The 26,774-nt window shown below is 40.4% G+C and overlaps 1 protein-coding gene across 1 annotated transcript in view; it reads right to left on the bottom strand.

Annotated features, from left to right (window-relative positions):
• LOC306963054 (uncharacterized protein) overlaps positions 1-26,774 on the bottom strand; it is a 163,580-nt gene that overhangs the window by 3,081 nt on the left and 133,725 nt on the right. The window contains exons 6-20 of the mRNA XM_079556494.1: positions 20,152-20,178; positions 20,056-20,082; positions 17,870-17,896; positions 16,245-16,271; positions 10,912-10,986; positions 9,381-9,497; positions 6,788-6,814; positions 6,673-6,699; positions 6,525-6,578; positions 4,139-4,198; positions 4,031-4,066; positions 3,870-3,947; positions 1,766-1,810; positions 1,646-1,690; positions 1,464-1,535 (exon numbers count right to left, since the gene is read on the bottom strand). Of these exons, the coding sequence (XP_079412620.1) occupies positions 1,464-1,535; positions 1,646-1,690; positions 1,766-1,810; positions 3,870-3,947; positions 4,031-4,066; positions 4,139-4,198; positions 6,525-6,578; positions 6,673-6,699; positions 6,788-6,814; positions 9,381-9,497; positions 10,912-10,986; positions 16,245-16,271; positions 17,870-17,896; positions 20,056-20,082; positions 20,152-20,178 (744 nt within the window). The remainder of the gene's footprint in view (positions 1-1,463; positions 1,536-1,645; positions 1,691-1,765; positions 1,811-3,869; positions 3,948-4,030; positions 4,067-4,138; positions 4,199-6,524; positions 6,579-6,672; positions 6,700-6,787; positions 6,815-9,380; positions 9,498-10,911; positions 10,987-16,244; positions 16,272-17,869; positions 17,897-20,055; positions 20,083-20,151; positions 20,179-26,774) is intronic.

Here is a 26,774-nt window from a genome sequence, read left to right as displayed (position 1 = left end):
TTTTAGAAAAAAAAAAAACTCTTTGTAGCCAGGATTTTAAGCAGTGTTTGGATGGTGTAAAGCAGGGGTGGCCAACCCGCGGCTCTCGAGCCGCATGCGGCTCTTGGCCAATCAGAGTGCGGCTCTTTGCATGATTGGAGATGTTTAATACAATGCGGCTCTTTGCAAAATAATTGGTAAATATTTCCCATAAACTGTAAGTCTTTGACCAAAAATCCAACCATCGTCTGCAGACCCTGTTTCCATCTCTACACATGAATAAGAGTCTGTATCTCCCTCGTTTTCGAGGCGGTGTGTAAAAGGAGCCCGTGCTGCCTCACTCACAGCGGGATGTAGGTTAAACAACAGGCAGGCAGATCGTGGCACTAGGATCAGCTTCTGCTTTTCAGGTTTCTGATCAGCTACTCTTTATTTGTTGTAATTTGGCCACATATTCACAGAAAAAGATCAAAATTAGGAAATGGAAAAAAGCGGAGCTCTAACGAAGCATATGATGCGAAGCGCGACATCGTAACGTGGAAATACGCAAAGTCATGACTTTTCTTTCACAAGTGACGGTAACTGTAACAAATGCAACATAAAACAGACTCTCAGACGTCCTGAGGCTCCTGGTTAAAGTTCATGAACTTTATGCAGCCTAGAGTGCTTTCTCTCTGCACAGTCCAGTCAGGACGAAGCTGCAGGCACTGAGCGCACAGGCCAGGGGCGAATCAGAGGAGGGGGCTCAGTGGGCAGGGCCCCCATACAAACACACCCCAGCTTAAAAAAAATAATAATAATAATAATAATACTAATCTAAATCTGTCTCAGTCAGAGCAGAAAGCACAACATTTCAGTTAATATACATGTATTTCAATCTTGTTGAGGAGTAAAACCATTCAATCTAACACAATTATTAAAAAAAAAAAAGCAAAAGGCCAGGCATAAAATTATAGTTTATTGTGATTAAATAAAACGGTCACATTCTATTTAATCACAATAAACTACCACCCCGGAATCTCGCTAATGGTCGGTGCCTTTGTGGCTCTTCACAGGATCAAGGTGGAAAATTTCGGCTCTTGGTCTCTGACTAGTTGGCCACCCCTGGTGTAATGTGTCCATCGGAATCCATTTAACGGTTTCTTTTGGAGTCGCCCATGGCCACCAGGGGGTGGTATTGCAGCACTGTCAGCTGCCCGCCATGAGGACCAAAGAGAAGCGCATTTCTCGCTCATTGATTTGGGCATAATTTTTGAATTATGCTCAATGAATAATTTTGAATAATGAATAATTTTTGAAGCCACAAAGTTATTTTTTAGAACCCTTATTTGTACTGCAGCAAACACTCCAGTACTTTCACTTAAGTAATAATTTCACAGAGCAACTTTTACTTTTGTTGGATTAATGTTTGGCCAGTAGTATATTTACTTTGACTCAAGTACTTTGACCTTCACTGCAGCACACAGATGAAAACAGATACTCACTGTAGGCCCAAATAAGCCCATCTCCCCCTTCTCTCCTCTCGGTCCTGCTTCACCAGCATCACCCTTAGGTCCCTGAAAATACAAATACCAACTAAAGCAAAGTCCCCATTGCAGCAGAGTTTGATGAGGCATCCAAAAAGGAGACTTATAAATAAAAATAACATAACAAAACAAAAACACACCTTTTCACCATCAACTCCAGCTGGACCAGGTAAACCAAGTTCACCCTGGAATAACACAAGACAGCAATATTAACCTGCATGATTATTCAAACTCGTTCAAAGCCTCACGTAAGCTCTTACCTTTTCTCCCGGGTGGCCTGGCGGTCCGGGTGGCCCAGGCGGGCCCTGTAGACAGGAGCAGAATGTGATGTTTAATTTGTTATGTTACTCAGTCTTTCTCAAAAACTTTGTCCTGATTCTATATTGGTGGTAAAACTGTCATTATTTGATTCATAGCACTAAAAACACTTGTGTCTCCTGACACTGTACTAACTTTAATTATTTTATCACTCTAGAGGTTGATGTAGATAGAATGAAACAAAGCCTTTTTGGGATAAACTATACAGAAGTTTATGTTGTGTCAATGCTGGTAGAGACGATGTTTAAGAAATGCTGCAGAAATCAAATATAGGCTCTCGATTTACAACAATCACCTGCTATTTGTGGACCTTTTCCAGCTTTAAATGAATAAAAGAACAATATAATGGGCATATAATGTCTTCAAGATGCTTGAACCTTCCTAGTTTTGCCCAAGAACAAGACAAATAGCAACAACATGTGTACAAATCTCAGAAAGGAGTACACATACGCCGTTATAAAGTAACAGTGAATAAAGACTCGGATCCTTCTTTCGCCTCAAGTTAAACATCTCATCAGGTTATATTTGAACCCTAATGAAATCAGCATGTCTTTTATCACACAAAGCACACAGATAAATCATGCTCTCATCACCAGGGGGCGCTCTATTAACCACAACAGAGTGTCAGTGAGTATTTGTGAGTGATTTTGTGCCAGATGATGTGAACTGGCAGGCGGCCCATGATAAGATCTCCGCAGTTCAGTGTCCAGAGTCTCCAGAGCTGCATGCAGGAGGCAGGGGCACATCGCCTTTAAACCCAATACACACTGCTCTAAGAGATAGCATCTGTTATTAGCATGTGGCACGGTACACACAGGGCCCGGTACACACAGCGTGAGGCTTGAGACGTTTATTCATCTTTTATGTTCTCTCTTACGTAATCGCTTTTATGCAGAGGTGGGAGAAGCACTCAAATTCCAATACAAAAAACACTATTTTCTAATTAAAAAACACTCCAGTAAGTGAAGTGAAAATGAAGAAAATGTACTGATGTCATACATCCAGGCTGAGCCCTGACGTCAAGCCTAGTTTTACTTGACTATTATTGTGATTTATTTGTTTTTAATCAGAACATGTGCAATCGTGAAATGTGTGCACAGCTTTACTAGACTTCTGATGTGACTATTCAAAAAGTTTTCACTGCAAAACTACACAGCTTCCCGGAGGCATAGGAGGATCAGCGAGAGTTTACTTGAAAGCTTGAAATTTCTAGTGTCTGAGAGAAAAGACCGTAAGTTTCTATCACTTTCTATCGGTGATGTTGTAGATGGTCCTCATAGATTTCATTAATGAAAGCGCCCTGATGATGGCACCCTTGGCAGTCGCCTAGTCCAGGGCCTTGACAACATCTGATTGCACTCGATTTACTTGAATTAAGATGCTTTTTATTTTATAACTTTGCTACCATTGTCAACATAAATGTTGTAAAAGTACAACTTTCCACCTCTGCATTTCTGTGAAACTGAATCCCTATGTGTTAGTGTCTAAGTAAAAGCAGTGCATTGAGATTCAAAACCACACATCATGGATGGGTCCAACATAAAAATGCTGATTGTTCTGCATGATTAAACATTTTCCCAAACGCTGTGTCTTATCTCTCGGAGCGGAACAGCTGGGATACATTTGTTGAGGTTGTGCGTCTTAAGTGAAAACACAAAAAGATGGATTTGCTCATGTAGCTTCCAAAATGGTCACAAACTTGCACAAAGGTGGAGTGACATGGACCAGAAAAGACCTGTTTACAGTGTTTTGCAGTGAGACATGTCAATAATATAAGTGTTAGTGATCACCAAACACACCAAAACCATGCCACAGTCAGTTACCGAGACACTGATGGTGTTGATGGCCTGTCAAAAAGAAACAGTAACATTTCTTCAATCTGTGGTTTGGCCGTGAAAACCCCCTGACGCCCTTTACCCAGGATGCACGTCTGCTTAAGTTACATATTTGATAGGTTTTTGAACCCAATACTCTTTTACAAATGCCGGCTGCGTGCTCTGATGTAACCAACATGCCTGCTCTGATTAGGCATCACACATCATTCACCTGAAAAGCGTCCAGAAGTTTCCCATTAAAGTCTATGATGTCGGAGGAGCCCGAGCTGCCCTTTTCACCGGGATAACCCTGGGACAGACAATATATGTTAGCAATAATAACGCGCATTCATAATAAAGGCACCAGAGCATAGGAGGCAGGCAGGAACATACCATTGGTCCCTGGAGTCCCGGCTCTCCTATTTCCCCCTGTAATTGAAAATGTAGAAATTACTGTGTGCTTTACTGTGTAATAATCTATCTTTGAGACGAAAGATGTACCTTATGTCCAGGCAGTCCATCCATGCCTCGTTCACCTTTCTCCCCAAAACCAGACTCTCCCTGCAACCAAAAAGTGTATATAAGATAAGATGGTACTTTATTGATCTCACAGATGGAGAAATTGCATTCGATGAGAGAGCATCCGGCAGCAGCACCCATTCAGTGCGCACCACTCTTTTTCCACTCTTTTTTTTCTTTGGTGAAAGATCGTTGTGATCTTTACACACAAGAGCTCCACGATATACGGAAAAGTTGTGATGTTTAATAATTGTCTTGAATATTGTGACAGCAATGTTTTTGTGTTTTTTAGCCAGTTCAAAACAGTATGTACTAGTAATTCAAAACAAAAAATGCCAGCAATGACACCCCCCCCGAACAAACTGTGTCAAAACAAGGAGTTATGATGTATTTTCAACTCGGTTAGATAGAAGACTTCTGTGATTTTGCCAGTGTTGGGCAAGTTACTTTAAAATTTAAAGCTGTATTAGTAGTTACAGCTTTAAAACTGTAATATGTTTGTATTGCATATTACTGTTTCAAAAATGTGGCTGCGTTACACTACTTTGAGTTACTTTTAGCAAAATATAAGCTGGAAAAAGTAATATTGCCAATGCAAAAGTACAGTCAAAGATTTCCTTTACTTCGCTTTCCCTCATTCTCTCATGTCTTGTTTTGATGATGTTAGTTATAAATAACTGCAGCTCTTATATACCAGCATCCAACATGATTTTTTGCTGCATTATGTTGGAGGGGAGTTTGGCATTTCAATACAAACCATTTAAATTGACTTGTAACTCGATTTACTTAAATTGTAAAGACTAATATATTCCCATATAAGTAATATGCTACATTCCTTACCAGGGGCGTCGGACTGGGGGGGTAAAGGGTACTGAGTACCCAGGGCCCAGAGCAGGGTAGGGGCCCTCGAAAATGCTGCAGAAAGCGTTCTGTATTGTACTTTCTAAGTTTCCTCATAATTGATACTATAAGAACTGAACAACCGGGCTAAAATACAATGGTTGCTACACAGAATTTTGCACAGACAATAATGATTGATAATATCTCAGGGCCCTGACACCCCTTTAAAAATGTGCCAAATGGTTCAGCCCACACACCGGTGTTCAGCACCGTGCGCTTCAACTCTGCAGTGACTTTGATGTGGACTCTGTAATGTAATGACACAGAACTATGAGGAAAGACAGATATTAGTCTGGCCTCACTCTAATGTGCTTTTATTTTACACTAGCCTGTTCTAGCGGACCTGAGAGGAAACTTTCTGTCATAAATGACACTTAAACATGAGGTGAGGTGAGTCCTGCCTCTGCCTGCTCTGAGAAGAGGATGGTGCAGGTGCAGAGTCAGAGACAGAGCTCCTTCTCTCCTCGTTTTAACCTCTAAAGTTTCTCTTTCCTCATATTTATTATAATTGAGTCATCAGGACAATACAGTGACAAAAGCCACAGGTCGCGCACGCCGTTTTCGCCAAATTAATTATGCTAAGTAGCTGTGAGCATTTGGAAACTCGCATTATAAATGCGCAGCTTTGGAGATGAGTCAACCTGGTTCTAGTGAAAGGTGGAGCTCGAGCCATTTAGTCTATTCCAACGAAACTTTGTACAACAACAATTTACTGACAATACACTTAAAGGTTTAGGCTTCAAATATGGTGAGAGAAATCAGACTGAAGCCCTTGAGTTTTTTGTTCAGGCCTGTGGGCCACAGAGACATCATACAGTATCATCATTTTTTGCAAAATATAATTTTAATGCCTATTTTAAAGTTTTCTCAGCACAAATATCCCATGTCCCTGGTGCAATCCTCTTGTTTAATGTGGTCTGCTAATAATCATTATGCTCTACCTAAAACTAGCCATTTTAATTGGCCCAATGAAAGTAGAATATTCCACCCTAATCTAAATATCTATGTCACCACTGGATTAAAGGTCATTCAATTTCTGTAACTGAAGCCAAATCAGATGCAATTTCAAGTCAAACATTGACTTGAAACAAACAAACAGACAATAAAACAAACAAACAAACAAACCATGAACCAAGTACCCATTGGATTGGATATGTGTTTGGCCAACCCATGTTTTCACTTAGTTAAGGTATTTATAATAAAGTTATAATAGAATATAAATGAACTGCACTGTCAAGCCACTAAACCACTGTTATGTGGTCAAAGAACATACAATATGTGAATTTTAAATTGGGGGTGGTTGGGGGGTCCACCAAGATAGTTTGTACCCAGGGCCCAGAATTTGGTGCTACGCCCCTGTTCCTTACCTACTGAACACTTGATCTGTGTATGTATTGGTGTAATGATAATTTGGTGATATATTCTGCTGTACTAGTGTACACATCCATAAACAATATACAACTTTTACCTTCTGTCCTGGAGGGCCCTGTGGTCCAGGTTCTCCAGCCTCACCATCCTCACCCTATCCAAACAAAAAGCAAAGGTCAACATTGAACAGGAAATATGATTTAAAATCTAACAAAACACAAAAAACAAGGCAATAGTTAGTGACTCACAGGCTTTCCGGGCGTCCCAGGAGTTCCCTGCGAAAAATCAAGAGATACAGATTTATAAACATGAATAAAAAGGCAGCCGCACATATAAACTTATTTACATAAAGGTTTAATTTACCTCGTAACCATCACGTCCTGGAAAACCCTAAGGACACAGAGGAAAATAGATTTACTGACTGGCACTGGCATGTAATGGTTTGTAATACTGTATTACCACTAGATGTCAGTCTATGTCAAGGCAAAACACAAAGGCACTTGCAAAGGCTCATTGGAAGCCTGGCATGGAAGTATTTTCAGAAACACAATATGCATTAAGAAAACAGCTAAAAAAAAACTTTAATCACAGCAAAGACACATTCAAATGACCTAATCTCCCAACTGACTATCGATCTACATGTGTGAAAACAGTTACAGTATTTCTAGACATTATGTACATGTATTTGCATTTGATAACTATTTATTTTAATAATATAATATGTTCTGTGGTTAAATCCAGAGAAGACACTGAGGTTCTTATCCTGATCCTGGGACTGTAACAGAGAGAGGGCTCCCCCTTCTGGCAGCCGTCCATCACACATTTATCTTATTTAAGTACGCAGACTCAAGTGGGAGCTTGTGGAGGCCAGGTGGAGTCAGAGCAGTCAAACATCTGCTATGAAGTCATTCTGCACTGTGGGATTGTGGGTACGAAGCCCAGAGCTTGATCAAGAAGTTGTTTATGTCATCAATCAGTGGACAATAATAAAAGCACGATTAAAAGTTGGAGGCGGTTGACTTTCTGATCACTCCTCATGCCCCACACTGTGAGTCAGAAGCTACCGAGAAGCGCCTCAGCTGGTGATCTACTATCTTTCAGTATTAATAGAGCACATGCTGCAGTCAATCTCTTTCAGTGCAATGGTTTCCTTACTCCAGAATCCACTTTATTGCACATCCGTCTTGTAAAAGCCCTGGTTTGCATGGCTTGTAGTTTTGATCATAATCTGAATTGTGCTGTTATATCTTTGGACAGGACATTTCACCGACCAGTGTCTTTGTATCATTAAAGTGCAAATTCAAAGCTATTTATTAAACCGTGGAGACAGATTACATATGAGGATTGTAATCACACTTTCTCCAGCCCAGCACGTGCAACAGTAACACATCTGCCCTCAACATGCCAGCTCTGTTTTGTTTTGATGTTCCGTGCGTTGCAAATGTTTTTAGTTCTTTTGTAATCGTCGTGGTGCTGGTCTGTTTAGTCCAGTTTCCTGTATTTAGTCCTTTTCTGAACTGCACGATCTGTCTGAACTGACTTTGAAATTATCTTTGCAATTCAGAAGTGGGAGAGTCAATCAAAATATAATGATTGAAGTATAACTTAATAGTGATACAAAGCTCCTCTGAAGTTCTTATCTTTAAATAAGCTATGTTTTTTTTTCTTCTTCTTTGGGTTTCATGCAGGAGTCCAGACTAGCATTTTAGGTTCAGTGCACCATTTTGAGAAATGCCCTGGAAGCATCTTAAAACCACAGTTCTGGCGAGGATCAGGACAAATGAGCCATAAAGAACAAATATTTTGTCGCACCCATGAAAAATTGCAGACGTGCATGTGACGAAATTAGTTGTACTTTAAATGAGGTACTTTTTTCCTGCAAAATAAATAATACCCTTTATTTAGATACGATACAAAGCGAGTCAAGTTCATTCCCATTTGCATTTGCAGTCAACCCAATGACCTCCCCTGCGTCTAGTGTTCTTACCACACTAACATGAGCTACCGCAGAATATGAATTAAACAGTGGGACGTTAATCTCATATAGTAAAAGTGCCTGAGGCTTGGCTCGTCTATTGTTTGAACTATCTCTTTGTGGAGACACAGCAGCACAGACCAGGTAGGGGGGAGGGAGAGAGGGGCAAAGAGCATAGTGTTGTTGTGGCCACTTTCTTACACAAAACAGATGCAGAGTCAGGAGGACAGGGATGCTATTCTGGGAGAGTTTAGGTAGACCACAACTTACCCCCAAACCAGGGACTATGAGTGTTTGGGTTCAGTGCAAATCAGACTGAACCCTGAATAATATAGTGTTTAAACGCATCAAGCAAATCAGGAGCAAAATTAACATGATAACCATATGCCGTATTAATTAGTACTAGAGGGGGGATAATCATCATTTTGCTGTACATGTAAATGCCTTATTGAATGTGTTGCTCAAACAGGTGAAAACTGTACAAAAAGCCATAAAAGTTAAAATGTCAATCAGCTTTTTTTTCTTGCAGCTTTCTTGTTGGTGTCTTGATAGGCTGTGGCTGCGTGGGTGCTGTTCTGTGGGTGCATGATGGAGGTGTGGCGTTTCTATGAGGACCCTGGTGTCGGTGCGTGTGTGTCTGAATGTGTGTGTGTGTGTGTGTGTGCGCGTGCACGCATAGGAGACCATTGTGATACCTGTAACTATTGGGAGGGTGGGAGGGTTGGACGGGCGAGAATGTTTCTAATGTCTTTTTAAATGTAAAGCACTTTGAGATGCACTTGTATATGAAAGACGCTTTATAAATAAAGCTTTGATTGAGTGATTGATTGATTGATTGATTGATTGATTGATTGATTGATTGATTGATTGATTGATTGACACACTGACAGTGCACTTTGAGCTCACTGCACTTTTTCCAATGTGGTTTCTATACTGCAAATGGCTAAAAACTGAACTGAACTGACTACCAGAGTAACTTACTGGCTCTCCAGCAGGGCCACGCGGACCGTCTTTGCCTGTGTTTCCTGGAGGTCCGCGGGGGCCGGGGGGTCCTGGGAGACCAGGGGGCCCTGCAGGTCCAGCCTGTCCCTGGTCGCCCTGAATGCACAACAGAAAAATAGAACTGTTAATGCTCAAGCAAGTGTGTTGCAATACTGTCTGATCCATCCATTCATGCTGAGACTGAGATGCATTTATATATATATAGATTTTTGTTTTCTGTCATCACATTCTGGCATTCCCATATTAATATAGTGTGTTTTATAACAGACACCGTCCCTGTTTTATCCAGACTTAAGACTGGCAGAAAGATTACACTGGCTGATTACTCCTATCTATGGATTACAGAATTCAACAAATCATCCATTGGCCAAAAAAAGAACAATAGTCCTTTCTTGAAAAATGATTAAACTAGGTGCGCTCTCTGTAATTCTCTGCACCCCTCTGCACCGAGAGCTGTACCAACGTGCTGCTCTCAGTGACATCTCCTCTGCACCGTCCCGTCTTCATCCACATGTGGCACACTGCGGTCTCTTTGTTGTGGCTCTAAACATGGCACCACTGGCCCTTTGTGAACATGATATTACCCAGGCCTTGAAAGAGCAGATCACAACATGATTTCCCTGCACTGATAATTGTTATGTTTCTATTAAGCCCAGACTGGACCTAATCCGTCACCCGCGAAGCCTGCTTACATTGGACCCAGATGGTGAGCCCATCCGCAATGCCCATCTTCAGTACAATCCCTTATCTTTTTACTTAAACACACAAGCACATGCTTAAAGTGGTTCATGTTACTGGAAAACTGAAATGAAAGAAACTATGAAGGAGAAGTGAGTGATATTTTAGATAAATATTAAACATTGTTCCTATAAAAGTTTCTCTTGGTACTTCACTAATTCTCTTGGTTCTGCTAATGTGTATTTTCTGTCAGCCCATGGTTGGTTGGCTGATTGGTTTTTTTTTTATTGCATTGTCCACTTATTTGATGTATCAATTTGCACAAATGTCTGTCTCTGTCTCATGTTGTCATCTGCACTATGTGCCCAGAACAAATTTCCCCAAGTAGGACAATAAAGTTGAATTAATTAATTCAATTCCTACTAATTCATTTCGATATGGGTGTTTTTGATTGGTGAGTGGCAGGACATCACCAGCTCGTTGCTGTCTCTTTTTGACTGCAGGCAGCCAAACATCCAAATGCTGTATTTGGATAACTGACAGCAAAAAGGCCATTGCCTCTGACTAGCTGATCATAAGAAGCATGTTTTGGTATCACTGAACATGCGTATGTTCTGAGTTATACTGTCTAGTTGATCTGAGAATGCTCCGCAGTGCAGCTTTAAATTTAGAAATACTAATAGTGTGCACACATTATCATACCCTAAGGAGTACACTAGCTATAACCTTTTTTGTCCGAATCTTTAAAAACGCTACATACAATGCCTGACCACTCTCTTCTCCTGTGGGGGTTAGGTGTTAAAAGTTTGCACATGCCTTAGCTCAGGTCTACCTTGAGAAAGCGTCTTTGAAAGCTGCTGGTCTGTTCTCCTGCGATAAAGCCATGGTCATAGCGTGGGAAGACCATCTGACGCACAATTTACACAAAGAAAGAGAAAGGAGACACAGGAGAGGACATAGAAAATATAAGTGAAAGTTCAGAATGGTTAATTACAGTGAACAAGATAGACTGGCATCCAAAACCAATAAACAGGTCGAGCCAGGTTCCTAAAGAAAGTAAGACAAAGTTTAGGAGAAAAGAGAAGCAGAGGCGTGGCGGGACAGAGGTGGCGACTGGGAGGACTTCTGTGGGACAAACCTTCACTGTGAGAATCTGGTTACTGTGCAGATTGGCAAAAGTGCTGTAGTTTGGTGGACCCTGTGGATGCAACATACAACAGATGATATAAATCTGATCGCTATCATTAATCCCCAGATATCCAGGTAGAACAATAAGCAAGGTCACATGAATGGAAACAGTGGACATTGATGCAAACAGCCTGAAGTTGCCGTTTAATCTTCTACCATGTTAAGTTAAGGTGTTGTTTTATAACATACAGTCATGGCAATAGCAATGGCAAAAAGTGACTTTTGTATTGTTTGTCAATTTTGTGAAATGAAGAAACACACAACTTTTCTGTACTCAGTATTAAAAAAAGAAAATGCTACAAATTGAGTTGACCATTGTACTGATTATTTGAAGAGCTAGGTTATTATATTAACTAAGTCAGTCATTTTTAACAGTGAAAACAAGTAAAGGCTTCTCTATGGGGTGTCCAGGGCTTGCAAAGGCCAACTCAGGAAGCTACAGGGCTAATAGGCAACTAAACTCCTATCAAAACCATTGGTTGGAACTGGGAGGACTGAACTATGCGATTAGATACAAAAGATATCTAAAGCAGCATCGTAAACCTAAAACAGAGGTTGCAGTTGCTCATGAGTTTCTGGTTAACAGGCTGCGGTGAGCGCTGAACCGTCCTCTCACCGCACACCCCTCCTCTCCACTTTTTACTCTTCCCTCTGTCACATCCACTCGTTCACACCACTGGAACATCGCACACACATGCTCCTCCATCGTCTCATCCACAAGGCGCACAGTCCTACAGCTCAGTCTTTGCCTATGCTTTTCCTGCAGCGGTCCCAAGCCGGCTTCAGGCTGACACCGAGCCCTGTCAAACTATGGTTCACAACACAAAGGGAGTCAAGAGAAGATTTGGCTGGAGATGAAACTGCATCTTCATTGCATGTGTCTGAAAGAATGGACGCTTTCCCAAAACAGCTATCATCAAAATCTACTCTAAGGTGCAAAGGTTTTAAGGGAGGTGTAAAAATGTTTGTAATGGGGAAATGATTATTGAGTGAAACCACAAAACTGGACTGATAAAAATCCTTAAAGCATACATTATTTTGGGTGATATTTGGGTATAATTTGATATCATGCGTCTGTAAGAATTTAACAGTAACAATGAAATACAGGCACTAGAGCTGGAGAAGACCTTGACTGGAGCTCCTCCTGCTGGCAGCTGTAGGAATAACATATTTACAAACTTTCAATTTCGATTTACAGTGTGGTTTACAGTTTTTGCACGGTGTGAGGAACATAATGAAGCTCAGAGCTGCACACAACCGATATAATGTTGGGTTATTGGCTTAAATAATGTGGAGGACAGTTCTGGTTTTTAACAATGACGCAATTGTATTCAGGAAATGCAGAACGAAGCGCTGACACCGTAGAAGAAGATTTGATTTTGAGTTTGATTAAAATTTATCAGCTTGGCCCTAGGATTACTCAAAACTTTGTGAATGTAGAGGATTGCGGACTGAGGAAAAACCCAATTTGCCATGATATGTCCAATTATATCCAAATCAGGCATCTGACTTTGTACCCGTCGCCTTCGACAATATCTGATTACATTTTAATGCCTGTTATCCTGTGCCCGATCGAGTGTGACAAAACCAGCGGAGAAGATGGATGGACAGGAAGTGCAAAGCCGACAGAGATGCATGGCCACTTCCTGTTATCCTCCGCGAGATTACTCAGGTCAGAGGTCAGGGATGGTCGGGTGTTGACTCAAAAAACATTCTACTATTCGGTCCAGCTACAGATCTAATTTCATGTAACACTGTGATCTTAGCATACACAAATCAGAAAAAAAACATTTACCTATATTAGGAGGACATGTAGCAATTTATTGACTCCAGATGACAAATGCAGCCTGGAAACACTCCACAAGTAGTGAAATATGGAGATGATCCAGTGTTGCCAACGTCAAACGTGCTCCAATCCTAACACATCTTGCCCATTTTTCCTGCTTCTGCTGTATATGTCGCACATATTCTTTGCACATACCTCCAGTCCTCCTCTTGTTAGCAATTTCTCCCCGAAAACGTACATTAGCCGTTACAATAGAAGTGCAGCTAGACTTGAATTGTCAAACTACTACAATGTCTTGAGTTCTAGCAGTGCTGCCAAAACTTAGCCAGATGACTGTTAATTGTATAGTATATTGGGTCCTTTCCATGCAATTTTGTCTTTATTTTAAGCTTTTATATCTGAGAAAAGAGAATCAATGGAAGTTAAAACAAATGTGCAAATTAAGGCTAACTTATCCGATCAGATACGTGTCTATTGTGTCTATACTGATGTAAAAATTAAATAAATCAAAGCCACATTCAGTATTACGAAGTACTTGTTTGAACCAAGTCTGTGCTTTAAAATATTCTGAATTTCTCTGCAGCAGAAAGTAGCCAAAGACATCAAAGCCCCTCACTCCAGTCCAAAGACAATATTTAGCATTTGGACAGACACTGTAACACACTCGGCCAGGAAAGCTTTAGCACAAACACAAGCCAACAAATCTCAAAGACTCCTTTGACACATCAAATACCTTACATTTAATAGAAGTCATGTTATGTTTTTGACCCGCACCATAAATCTGACTCGATCTTTCCAATGCACTCTGCATCAAGACTAAGACATTAGCCATTACCATTAAGTAGTTGAGCCAGCACTCAGCTTTGCGGTATAACATTTGCCATGGTCTACCTTTCGGATTTATGGTTCTGAGGACAACAAGATCCTGTTTTGGAGATGATTTTGGCCTGAATAGAAGAAGTGTGTGGCTTTATAAATCTGGGAGAATAAATTAAACCATTAGTTCTTGGGAAACTTGATCATCCTTTATGGCTAGTAGTTGCTGGGGTTTGCTGACAGCATATTTGGCAACAGGATTTCAGTTCTACCACTGATTTTTCCTTTTTTTTTTTGAGGGGGGATAAGACCTTTAGGGATTGCCCCAAAATAGTTACAGGCTTTCTCAGAGTACGCCGAGACATTCATATCTGTTTTACAATAACCTCTCTATTTATCTGCGCAAAGAGTTAACATAATTACGTTTACTTGCAGGGTCAACAACCTGGATGTCTGCTGCTTCAATATTACAACACTTAACTTAAACCTTTTTGGTGCAGACTAGTGAAAGAGCGGGACTTTACTTAATTTTGGTTTAACATACAGTATACCAACCTAAATATGAAGATTTAGTTCTTGAAGTTCAGTATGATGCATTTTTACACTATTAGACTTGGATGTTTTTATAGAATAACTTGTAGTGAAGCTTTAATTTTTTTATTAAATCAAAAAAAGTCCACCTTTAGGGGTCATGCTGTATTTACAGTCATAGTACAGCATTTACCAAGGGAATAATAATTATTATTTCAAAAATAAAATAAAATAGAGGTAACATGGAGCATATTTCATTGTATCCAAACCACCACCTGGAGACTCATTTTCAAACCACACTGAATGAAGAAAAAGATAATTGCCTGATCCTCTGATGGGAGGAATAACATTACATGAATAGACCACTCCAAAAGCTGATCCATGCCACTGGGGACTGCTGAAAAATGGAGTTTGGTTAAAAATGGCCCTCTTGGCCCTTTGCCTTCACCCGACCCATTCCTGTGCGGGATGAGTGGCTACTTTATAATAAAATGATCGCTCATAATTTGGTCTTGAAGGCTGTGGCCGGAGTGAAACCTCATCAGAGAGGCTGGATCCTGTTGCTGGGGTAAACACACTTGAGTTTGAACTATTAAAAGTGTTGAGAGTTACGTGTACGCGGTGTAAACCTGTAATCAGTCTGTATTTACAATGTGGTCGTGTAGGAAGGCGTTTTTCCACTGATGCGAGAACTTGGAAGTAGTTTTTCAAAAGTTAGATGATATTGTGCTTGTTACAGTGTTAGTTTGTCTCGATGCTTCAGGGTCGGGTTTCAGTGTAATTTTGGTGTTGTTGATTCATCAAAATAGATAAATCTAGCTTTTGTTCAAACAGGAGGTCATTCAAAATATTTCATTCGAAGATGACTGTCATCAATTTTTGGCCTCCGACAGGTCAACTGTTATTTAGTCGTACTAATTAGGAGAGATGAGAACGACAGAATGTGTTGTTGTACTACATGTGTGTGATTGAAAATACATTTTGTATTGTACGATTGTAACTAATGTAAATAATAAAAAAAAAAAATCTAATAATAAATACATATTTCGGCTGGGGCTGCACTGCAGTTAGCTTTGCCCGTTAGCCTGTTAGCTTCTTCTTCATGATTCTATTAGTGTGTATTGGTGACTCCAACCCGGTGCAGGAGCGCTGCAAGTGTGGTTTTCTGGCCAGAGACAACGGGGGAGATGAAAGACCCCCCAGTCATCCCATTAACACTTGTATTACCCTCAGAGGGACTACGGAAAGGATGTTTTATGGTAAACAAATTACTTAGTACTGCTTTAATGACAATATCACTGCACATTTCAAACATGTTCTGGAGGCAGGAAAATTAGCATGTGAGACCCTGTACGGCGTCCAGTCTTTACAATTTGATAATTACAACCATTAAAATGGGAGCAAACCTTTTCTGGTCTTTGATTCAATGCTGCAGACTTGAGCTGCAGCATTGAATCAAAGTCCCAAAAAAGTGTGTGGATCAGATATTTGTTTAAGGAATTGCTTCACTGCTACAGATGTACAAGCATACTGAACATCTTAAAATGATTGTAACTCGAGTATCGCTATCAATTTCAGAACTGAAAAAGACCAATCATTGCATCTCTCCTAAACAATCACTAAAATAGCTTGGTTAATGTATATTTTGCACTCATCCAGTTCTAAATGATCACCTACTTGTCATGAAACATCTTTTTCAATACCTAATGTGAAGTTACTCAAGTGATTTATACAGGTTTTTTGTTTGTATTCATGTATTTTGTTGTCTTTCAGTTTACTCATGGGCCAGAGCATCACTGGGGGGGTCATTAAATGCCTTCAAAGAAAGAATCAAAATGCCTTACCCTTGGTCCGACGTCTCCCCTGTCGCCCTGCAAGACAAACAGGAAAATAGGTTTTGTCAGTCGTCAGCGCTCCTGTATGGAACACATCTAGGCGTGCACTGCTACTGTTGAACCGTAGTGACAGGCTATACTGTAACTAATGCATACACATGGGAAGGAAGCAACACCGGGGTCATCTGCGCGTCCGTTGACATCGACGGCATAAATCACTCGATATCTTTCACAATTGCAGTGATATGACGAGCTTTGTGTAGCGCATGTCCTCATCTGTAAAGCTGCAGCAATGATTAAATGAAGGAAGCCCAAACCCTGCATGGGCACAAACTGTCTTTTACAATCCACACTCATCAGACTGGCCACTGCTTCTGACAGACGCTATTTACTGTTGCTCTTATCTGAAACCTTTATTCGCTTGAATGCTACAACAGATGACCGCCAGGACTTACAATAGGTCTTGCAGCACTTAAAGTTGCAGCAAACATCTTGGACTAGGCAGCAGAGGTTCATGAGAAAAGGGGAGGAAAAAAAAGATCGAACATCTGGCTGTCAGTGCAAGCTACGGAAGGACTTTTAACCTGTTTAGGACCCTGACGTGAGAAAGTGAGCGGAGATTCAAACGCCTACGTAACTATTTGTAATCGATACCTTGGTTTGATGGGGGGAGTCAGTCTAGTATGTTGAGGGGCCCATGTACACTTATTTAAACGGAGCTGCCCATTAAGGGATATTTCAGGATTTTTGACATAGGGCCTCATTTCCTAGTTATCCAGAGTGTTGTTGATTTCTGGATATATATATATATTTTAATTCATGCAGTCCTTATATTTGAAGAGTTCAGTGGTGCTAGGCTAGTGCTAGGCTAGCGCATGTCTATGGTAACTAGTAGCCTGCATTAAAAACAGTCTGACCCAAGCACAGTGCACCTGATGCAAATAACTTATAACACCAGACTACTGTCAATGTCTGTGTTGACTGAATAATTTTTTGAATAAAACCATTTTGCATTTAAAATAACTTATATACAGCATCAGCTTCCTGGTTGTAAGCTACACAGCGGCGGAGTGATCTGCGAGGTTACCGGATCTACAGAAGTTTGTTTACCTGCAGCCGGCTTTACTACACCTGGAATTCACAAAGGAGCTTTCTACAAATCAGATATGGCAACATTTGGGGGACTACCTGATGATTTTGAAGAGGTTTTTAATGCAGGCTACTAGTTACCATAGACATGCGCTAGCCTAGCACTAGCCTAGCACCACTAAACGGAAATGAGGCCCCATGTCAAAAATCTTGAAAAATCCCTTTAAAAAAACATTTTAGATCTATGAACGGGTCTAGAAAAGACCTCAAGAACCAGAACTGCCTGCAGAGAATGGAGTCTGTTCTGCAGTGAAGACAGAAACACTTAAACATGACCACACACTACTTTAAAAACATGGAGGATGCAACGTTTTAAAGTATATGTAAATTCCTGAAATGTGCACAGATGACACAAAAATAATGATAAGTTCACCATATATTGTGGCCTAGACTTCCCTTTTTACTTTAGCCATATTCATCAAAACTAAGTAAAAATCATTATTGTGCTTATTGGGCAACTCCTCTGACAGTTTTCAAAAACATACCTTTTCTCCCTTGGGCCCGGCTGGTCCCTGTAAGAGGAAGCAGATAACAGGAGACAGTTGGTGAGCATAAATCAGGTACAGTATGAGCGACATATATCACCATTCGCCTTCAGACTTGAGCATGAAGTGTTCAAAGACGTGATAATCAAGCAGGTGATACTTTTTATGCAGTGACTAAAGCGCTCACTCACTCACACGGCTGCACAGGAGAGGGATGCCCAGGGTAGACAGACTGTACAGTACAGTATCTGTGTGGGGGCAAGGCCAAGGGCTGGTACATTTGAAAATTAAGGGGCACTTTTCAGTTAAACATGTACTATTTAGGGCTACAAGATTTCAGGAAAACATTGCAATATTGGATAGCTGTCTTCAATACTGTGGCCAGACTTTAGTTATTTTGTGACATACAGTATCTTGGCTTTTTTTCTATATGGATACAGTGTCCAGATGAAGCACAAACACCAAGAATACATATCAAAGTCAGGTTATAAATGGTAAAAAGAAACATATATTTAATCGTCTCAGGCACTTCTCATGTTATGCCTCTTGCTTTACATCTAAATCCTCTGCGCTGTCAGTATCTTAACCTATATTTTGCTTTACACTCTGTCTAACAATCAACGCTGTGTGGCTCCTCCACTTCTTCCGTCTGTAAATCTTCCATACTCTGCTGGCTTTAATGCGCTCCCCTCTCCTCACAGCACGTCTGTCTGGCAGCAGGCTAAGACTCTGTAGTCGGGCCCCATTTGTGTTCAGGACATGAGAAAGGACAAATAAAGTACGGAAACATGCACGTTGTTAATGGGGCTGGCCACACGATGACAGGAGGAGAGATATGAAAAACATTTCTGGCAAATAAATAGACAAAATAAATAAACTAAACTGCATTGTGTTTGGTTCCGCACAAAAGTGATTATTGACTGTTTGACTTTGATAGGGAAGGGTTGGCAGGGATCGGGAAATGTAATCTGAAACAAATATGTTTTATGTGCTGGAACGAGGGTTCAAAATCTCTTCAGGCCGGGATCCCCAATTGTAACATTAAACATCAGGTTGAATCATATTTATTCGATGTGCTGTTTTTATTTTAAAATTACATTAGACACAGCAGTAACTTTCCCAATCTTAATCCCAGCTCAGTGCCCGGCCCCCACTTTGGGAACCCTTACACTCGAAAACCCTACTATGAATCTTCTCATACTGATTACAAGCAATATTTGTTCATCCTTTTCCACGTTTTCACTGCCTACCATGTATTTCTATCTTTAACTTGTGAAGCACTTTGATCAGCTTTCTAACCTCCATCGAGCTTGTTTTGTCCAGTTTGGCTTTACACAAATCTAAAAGCTTCTTGAAAAATAAGTGTAAAAATAGCGACGAAAAGCGTGCCGATAAAGCAACAATGACACAATAAACAAGCGACAAAAGCATGACTAAAAAGTGATGGAAAAGCAACAATAACACAACAAAAAAATGACAAAAACACAACAAAAAAACATGCATCATGACAAAAACGTGACAAATAAAGGTGGCAACAATGTAACAAAAAAGCTACGATCAGATATGTAGGTCTTAGCTTTCAAATGAGACATTACACTCTCTCTTCAGTCAAGAAGTGTTTAGATTTGGGTAAAGATGAACTGGCTAAACAGGCTGAAATAGACACAATTTGAGTTGAATTGTCTGCCTTCAGGTGTGGTGTGTAGCTGGAGCCTGATACAGCACCAGGAGGTTTGTATTAGACCAGTGGGTATTTACATCCTGGTCCTTATGTTTATGTTCATAGGCAGGAGTTACAGCCAGTTATAGACCTTTACTGTTTGAGTTTTGCCTATAGCAAGTTCCTGTCTTTCCACAGGGCTCACACCAGCCGCTTGTTGTTGACAGGAAACAACTTCTTAACTGTGGACAACTCCTCACTCCAGAAGACAGAAAGACTTGATCGATGAGATTCGAGTTGAAGCATGGGTCCCCTGTGGTCCAACACTTAGCCATGTCTCCAGAACAAAGACCAGAAACAAGATGGCTACCGGCGGTTCACTCTTCTCGCTCCCGCAGGAACAATAAAGAAGATGAATGCCAAAGCGCTAACTATCACCTGCCATCTGGACATGCACTTACAAAGTCTTTATGAATGAAAGTGATACAAGCAGCACAATAAAAGGAACAGGTGTCGAGTGGCCTACCTGACTTCCCTTTAGGCCGGGCAGACCCTGGAACAAGGACAAAGAGTTAGAGAAGAGAATGTCACTAAAAAGTTCATTTTGTATGACTTTACTTACTGGTTTGCCGTCCAAACCAAGAGGACCCTGTTGAGAGAGAAAAAACAAATTGGTATTTTAACATGTGCCCTTCTCATGTGCAGCAAAGGTTTCACTGAGATAATAGATAAAGGGGAACACAGGGTATGCAGGATATTTGCCTGCAAAGATTTACAATGACCTATCTGTGGCCTCAGTTATGAAGTAAACATGTTAATCTTAAAGATAACAATTTTAATACTGAAATAATTTCAAAGACATTTCACTGTTGTTTAATTTTTTGCATTGGTTCTTGAGCTGATTATCCAATCTGGCCATATATGGTGTATGTGTCCTCAGAGGCAACCCAGATTAAGCTATAGTGTTACTACCATTTTAAACCAGTAACAGACATTCTACATAGAGATGCACCGATCTGAAACTGGTATCGGATATCGGAGTCGATACTGAAAAAAATACGATGCGAATCTCAACGAATATGGGAATGTATCATTGTAAAGCTAAGAACCTGGTTAATTCAATCGCAGAGTTAGTTTTAACCTCCGCGAATGTATTTTTGATCGCCGCGCAACATGCTGTGCTAGCAATAGCATGCTAAAGCTAGCGAGAGCATGCTAATGCTAACGAAAACAAATCAAGGCTGGTTTAGAAACTCTGATAGAAATACCTAAAGTAGACTAATAAAACAAAATTGGCCACAAGTGTTTCTATTTTAGTTTAAGAAAATAACTGATCTAACATATTTGTTATGATCAGATCACTTCATGTGAGTTGTTTATATTAATGTAACCTAAAGACTGTCATATACCCAAGGATATTTAGTGTAGAAAAGTCCAGTGGTCCTTGTTAAATGTTTATTCAAAAGTTTATCAATAGACATACTTGATAATTTATCTGTACCATGACAATAAAATATGACTTCATTGATCTTACAATGGAGAAGTCAATTACATTTTTCACTCAGAGAAAGACACTTAAGAAAGTCTCCTGGTATCATTAAATATTGGATATCGGCAGATACTCAAACCCAGTATGGATAGCCTAACGGTAGCAAAAAAGCTGGATCGGTGCATCTCTAATTCTACACACCATTCTAGGATTCTGGGATACAGTATTTGATGTTGATAGTAGATTAGTGCTTTCCAAAGTTAGTAAAATACTGCTAAGAGGTAAGACCAATGATCAAAGACCAGAGGTAATTTGTGTAATTACTTGGGGGAAAAGACAGCACAAGTTTCTCGAAGAAGTTGCATATATAAAGAGATGACGAGTGGTTAAAAGCAGAGAAACAGCTGTTAATAAAGTTTATAGGAAGACAGACATTTTTCTTACATTTGTACAGGGCCAATGTACTCAGACAGGTCCAGGTGCCGGTGGTTTATAATTATGTCGGGATTTAGATTGCGGTGTCCGAGTAGATGACTGGTGAGTGGATGTCCTCCAGCTGCACTAATGCTCTCAACCACACGCTCTATGCACACTGTGTTTATGCCCTGAAGAGAGCTCCAAAAGCCAGTTCAGTCTGACTCAAAGCTCAGCGCTGAAACTGCAGTTGGACATGTCCGTAATGTTTAGATCAACGACAATACAAAACCATCCAACGGCGTTTCTCTGCAAACCACCACTTCTACTTCTTTCAGCTGTGTGTTTTTGCTTATTGAGTGTCGTTTTGGGGAAATTTTAACTGATCAGTGTGGGAAGACTCTGGCCTCAAGAAAAAACACCAAAGGTAAAAAATAGGTGGTTGGTAAATTCATTTCTTTGGGTAAATCACCCTAAAAACGTAACGTCGATTTTTGGACTGAGTCACAGTTTGCACAGCAATAGTTTCCAGGAAACCACAGGAAAGCTCAGCAGTCACTTCCTCTCTCGATCTGCTTTTATATGAAAACGGTGAGGTGTCAACAAAACCTATGAAAGTGCAGTGCACGCCTTTGTCCAGCAAAAGGCGCTGTGTTTCTAACACACACTTTTATATGCACCTTGAGCACAGAGGAAGGCAATGGGATGAGTACGGCTTTTTAAGGCAACTCTGGAGCTTTCTAAGGTAAAAGTAAGTCATCACCAAGTACTTACAGGCTGTTTTGACTAAATCTAAATGTGAGAAGCTTCACAGCACAATATGATCAAATTGTGAGTTTAGCCAATCAGTGTTCAAACAAGGCTGTGACGTGACAGCTCTGCGCTCGTCCTCGTTCTCTCCTGTTCACATGAGGCTGAGAACGGCCTCTGTTATAGAAATCTGGATCATTAACTGTCTGAACTGTTTTATGGACATTTGATTACATACAGTGACCTATATTCAGTGAGCATTACTTCATTTGTTCCTTCTAGATAACCAGTCATCTAATCTATGGAGACGTCCTTGTCCATGGCGTCTTATGTATCTGCTGTATCTGTGCATTTCATCTTTGCGTCTCAACAATTTAAGAATACTTTGACCTGTTAGACCATTGGTCTGGAACGTATGACACATGATACAGTCTGTTTGTATAAATACTGTGTCCTGGCTCTGGACCGACAGAGTATCTTTGTACAACCTGTGCAAAATGTCTCTCCATATGCATATGTCAAATAAACCTGCATGCTTAGTCCAAGACAACTTCTCTCCAGTTTTCATTCTACTTAGACCAAACCAAACCAAACCAAACCACAATTCTTCCATAACACCTCCCGCCGAGACGTGGAACTATCTCCTCCAAAGTTTTCAATGAGGCCGGGTGCCAGGCGATATGTACGTCTGATACCAACGTACCACTTCACTTTTCCTCTTCTTCAAATGCAAGACTGGTTAAGCCAGTGAGAGATGTATTAAAATAGTTACAAGTGTTAAACAGTCATTGGACAACAAGAGCAAGAATATGCCTCTGAAGATGTGGGGAAAGATTCTCAGCTACAATGGGGAATTCCTGGATGACTGAGACACAAACATTTGTCCCAAATACACTTTACTAGAAATGGGTTCCACAGGAGATGGAGAGAGGTCGAGTTTTTGTGTTGAAACTTAAACATTGTGAGCCTAAACAATTACAAAAACTGAAAACTCTTTGCTCGACAGTCTATTCACTTAACACAGCGTGCAAACTTTCCAAAAACACTCCAAGTGATGTATGCCGTAAGACTTCCTCCTTAACAAGCACACTTGATGTTAAGCTAACAGTTTTTACAGAGTCCCTCGAGTAACTGGATTGCTCAAATCTTTGCAGTGATGGTTTCGCCGACTGGAAACCATCATTAACAATCATCCTCTCCAGCCCAGGACAGCTTACATAAGTCAGGCTTTTGGATCCCCCCACTACTTTAGCAGCCCCATGGGAACAATACAGTCTATAGGCCCCCGGTGGAAACCTACCACAGGAGCAGGGCTTTGATGAACAGGCAGAGCTGGAGGATGGAGTCTGGAGAAAGTTTAAGCATTTCTTCTTCTTCTGATTTGTGCTTTAGAGCGATGTTACTCTCAAGGGCCTATTCATGTTTGTCTTTAGGTAAATAAGACTCTGAGGTGCTTCAAAAGTATGATTAATCTCACTGTTATAATACAGGATGATGTTATTTCAAACAACACCGAACAGTTGTTTAAGCATTTCATAGAGGTCAATATTTAGTACTCATACTATCAGATTATATTGCACAAAAAATATTCTTCAGATAAGAAGCAATAAAATCAATTGAAGTTTTAACTAAAGACCTTGATCTATTTTCATATGTCAGCGTGATGCTTTTTCCACTTACAGACTCACTCAAAGTGGAAAGAGGATCAAATTATTAGAGATTACTCAAGCATTAGCACTGTTACTATGCTACAATGCAATAAAACTACTCAAAGAAGTACAATTGCTTCAAAAGTTACTCAAGTACTGTAATTTATTGTAGTGGCAACAAAGTACTACCAACCTCTGACTCTCGTGGAGGAGTTTTCCATCGTAAGAAGAACTGAAAATGTCTAGTATTGAAGAGAATTAACTAAGAATGAACTATATGAACTGACACTGCAATTTGCAAAAACACCACATTTTGTAAACAAACTTGTGCCGTTACAGCCTTTGTGCCGTCTTTGCATCTTCAAGTCTGTGAACAGGGATTCAGAATATGAGCGGGGGGGATGTATTGGTGCATCTGGCAATGTTTACAAAGCCTGGCTCCTCGTCGACTCGTGCGGATGAGTTTTGGAGGTGAACACGCGGGGGTCAGGGCTGAACACGCAGATTTATGGACACCAACAAGCCACACACCGTCCCGCCAACCCTACATGCCCTTCCTGCCCCTGTCCCGCTGTGATGCAAACAACAATACAGGCCCTTTGATAAGTGATAAAACGGTGCTCTAAATAAACGACTCCACACTAAATCAGCAGCACGGGGTCATGAGTGACGTTTTAATGGAAGGACAAGGGCAAAAACGTGCCAGATATGAAAACAAAGACATCGGTATTGGACTTAAGCCTATACAGATTTGCCCGTGCCTGCATTGTCTTGGGACGTCCTGCGGGATTCGACACGAGAGATAAAACCTGAGTAAAAATAGCACGCTCTATATTGATCTATCAGAGGGAAGTATGTCCACGAAACCACCAGTTCAAGTACATGAACACTGTTTTTCACAGGTTGCGCTCACACATTGAATCGAAAGAGCCCATTGAGGTGGAGGACAGACTAAACGTCGATGGTAGATTTTACCTTTGAAATTTCAGAAGATGTTTTGACCTGGCTTATGGTTAACCTCTTAACCCCCGCCTTAACCAAGTGCATTTTCTCCAGTTCAGTTTGACCCAAATCTAAAAGCTTACAGCCAATAGGCTCTCTACATTTCTGTTGCTCTTTTGTGTCCTGTGTTATCACATTTTCATCATATTTTTGTCACATTTTTGTCACTTTTTCATCATGTTTTTGTCACATTTTTGTCACTTTTTCATCATGTTTTTGTCACTTTTCATCATATTTTTGTCACATTTTCATCATAGTTTTGTCACATTTTTGTCTCTTTTTCATCATATTTTTGTCACATTTTCATCATATTTTTGTCACATTTTCATCATATTTTTGTCACATTTTTGTCAAATTTTTGTCTCTTTTTCATCATATTTTTGTCACATTTTCATCATATTTTTGTCACATTTTCATCATAGTTTTGTCATATTTTCATCATAGTTTTGTCATATTTTCATCATATTTTTGTCACATTTTTCTCTTTTTCATCATATTTTTGTCACATTATCATCATATTTTTGTCACATTTTCGTCACATTTTTGTCACATTTTTGTCTCTTTTTCATTGCTTCTTTGTCAATTTACTGTTTTTCTTTGGTTGCTTTTTTGTCTCATTTTGTTGTCTCATTTTGTTCGCTATTATGTCGCTAGTTTCTTCAAGAAGCTTTTAGATTTGGATAGCGCCAAACTGGAGAAAAAACAAAACTGACTTCAAGTTCAGCATCTTCTCTGTCTGCAATAATGAACTCAGGTGCCTCTCTCTTCCACTTTAGTAGTAAAAAGTTTGGGCATTTTTAAGTAACACAGGCGTGATCGTTGTGAGTTGAAAGGACTTAAAGCAACAAGAAAATAATATGACGTAAAACACCAAAAAAGTCGTGAAACAACACAGCAAGACTGACATGTAAGGAACGAAAACAATATGGTGTTTTGGCGAGGTGGCGCAGTGGTTAGCGCTCTTGCCTCAAAGCATAAAGGTCTCGGGTTTCTGCGAGGAGTTTGGGTGTTCTCCACTTGACTCTGGTTTTCCCTACCGCTAAAAGAACCAGGATGCTCGAGACTGCGATCGTGAGTGCGAGAATGGAACGGCAAATGGAAAATAGCAACTGGTTACAATCCTGCAAGGCGTGTTTACGTGCAAGGATCCCATTTGTGGTCATTAAAATGCACTGTCCCAGTTTGGCCTGTTTGCGGATGGCACCAAATGTGTCGAGTGAGTCCCTGGTCCTCAAGTGAACATGAAATGACTAGAATAAGGGGAAACATATTAAAATACATTGTAAGGATTACCCTCCGTTTGAGGAAAGGGTGAACTGGTTTTCTACAACACTGTCCTCAGCACAAAGAAAACTCCAGAGTAAGCATTTCCACCATGTAAGCTTTTAAACACATCTTTGGAAAATCGTCTTGTTTGGGGGCGGCCAGGTCCGTGCGAGTGTGTGAACCCCCGTATTTGCCCCTGCACTATAATGGGATGAGGTGTGCCTGTGCTGAGCTAATTACTCCCCTAATTGTGTGTCCTGGGGTGCAGACTTGTAATTAAGCAGTTAGAGAGTAATTGTTGAGGATGCGGCATGAAACGACTGTGTCTGCACTTCAGAGCAGACGTCTCACACACGGCTAATGCCAATAAAACGCCGGTCTGGTTTTCTGTTGTCAAAATAGTTACCGCCATAAAAATAAAAGCGTCTTCAAGTTCACAGACAGTGGAGCAATTGAGCCTGAATGTGTTTATTTATCGTATCGGAAATAAATAAGGAATGAAAAATAGGTGAAGAGCTGTTTCGTAACAGTAGGGCTGAGAGACATGGGAAACATTTGTGATTTTGTTTGACTGCCTTTAAATAGCAACAATAACATCATTGCGAGTCATTTTAACTATAGGGTTGGGCGATATGGACCTAAGCATGTACCGAGATATTTGTAGGTATGTATCAC

The sequence above is a fragment of the Gobius niger genome (genome assembly GCF_951799975.1).
Source record: "Gobius niger genome assembly, chromosome: 5".
Lineage (NCBI taxonomy): Eukaryota > Metazoa > Chordata > Actinopteri > Gobiiformes > Gobiidae > Gobius > Gobius niger.
Note: the sequence above shows the minus strand (reverse complement) of the source record. Positions and strands in the feature narration are given on the sequence as shown.